This window comes from Vairimorpha ceranae, assembly GCF_000988165.1.
Source record: "Vairimorpha ceranae strain PA08 1199 chromosome Unknown NODE_541, whole genome shotgun sequence".
Classification (NCBI taxonomy): Eukaryota; Fungi; Microsporidia; family Nosematidae; genus Vairimorpha; species Vairimorpha ceranae.
This window is the reverse complement of record NW_020169808.1, coordinates 1-639: the sequence shown is the minus strand read 5'-3', so window position 1 is coordinate 639 and position 639 is coordinate 1. Positions and strand designations below refer to the sequence as shown.

Below are 639 nucleotides of genomic sequence, written 5' to 3'. Positions count from 1 at the left end.
AAACAGTTATAAATGTTTGTAGCTTCTTTTAAAATGGCAATAACCTTCTATGATATATAACTTTTAATTGCAAAATTAAGCATTCTTTTTTTTTGTCACTACTGTAGGTGACTAATTTTTATATTGAAATCATTTTGTTTGTAGTATTTTAAAATAAATGTACTAAAAAAATTTTTGGTATATATCACAAATTGGGCAGTACAAGATCATTGGCCAAAAAATTATTTCAGAAATTTAAATATAGTAATTTTTTTATAATTTGTAGATTAAAAACTTTATCAGTTTTACTCTTTGCAAAAAAATTGCTTTAATAAAGCGATCTAAAAGCAGAATTGTATGATTAAAAAATTTATTATTTTTTTAATTTTATGAAAAATTCATCAAGAAAATCCAAAGAATTAGTAAAAAAATCTAAATTTATAGTCATGCCTGAAATATATTTGGCTAGATATTTAAGATTTCTCATTAAATCGGCCCCTTTAACATGATTAAAATGACAGTCTTGACAGAGTAATTTTTCGACTAAAGTAATCATTTTTGCAAAATTTTTATCTTTAAATAATGTTGTAAATTTGTATTTTTGGTATTTAAACCTGTCGTCAAAACAATCAGTGGTAAAGAATTTTTTTCTTTTAAAAA

General features: G+C 21.9%; 1 protein-coding gene across 1 annotated transcript; it reads right to left on the bottom strand.

Moving 5' to 3' along the window:
* Positions 1 to 352: 352 nt before the first annotated feature.
* On the bottom strand, positions 353 to 639 carry AAJ76_5410003 (hypothetical protein; the record flags this gene model as incomplete). Its single annotated transcript, XM_024475975.1, has 1 exon — positions 353 to 639. A coding segment is annotated over one exon (287 nt), but the record flags the coding sequence as incomplete, so codon positions are not given.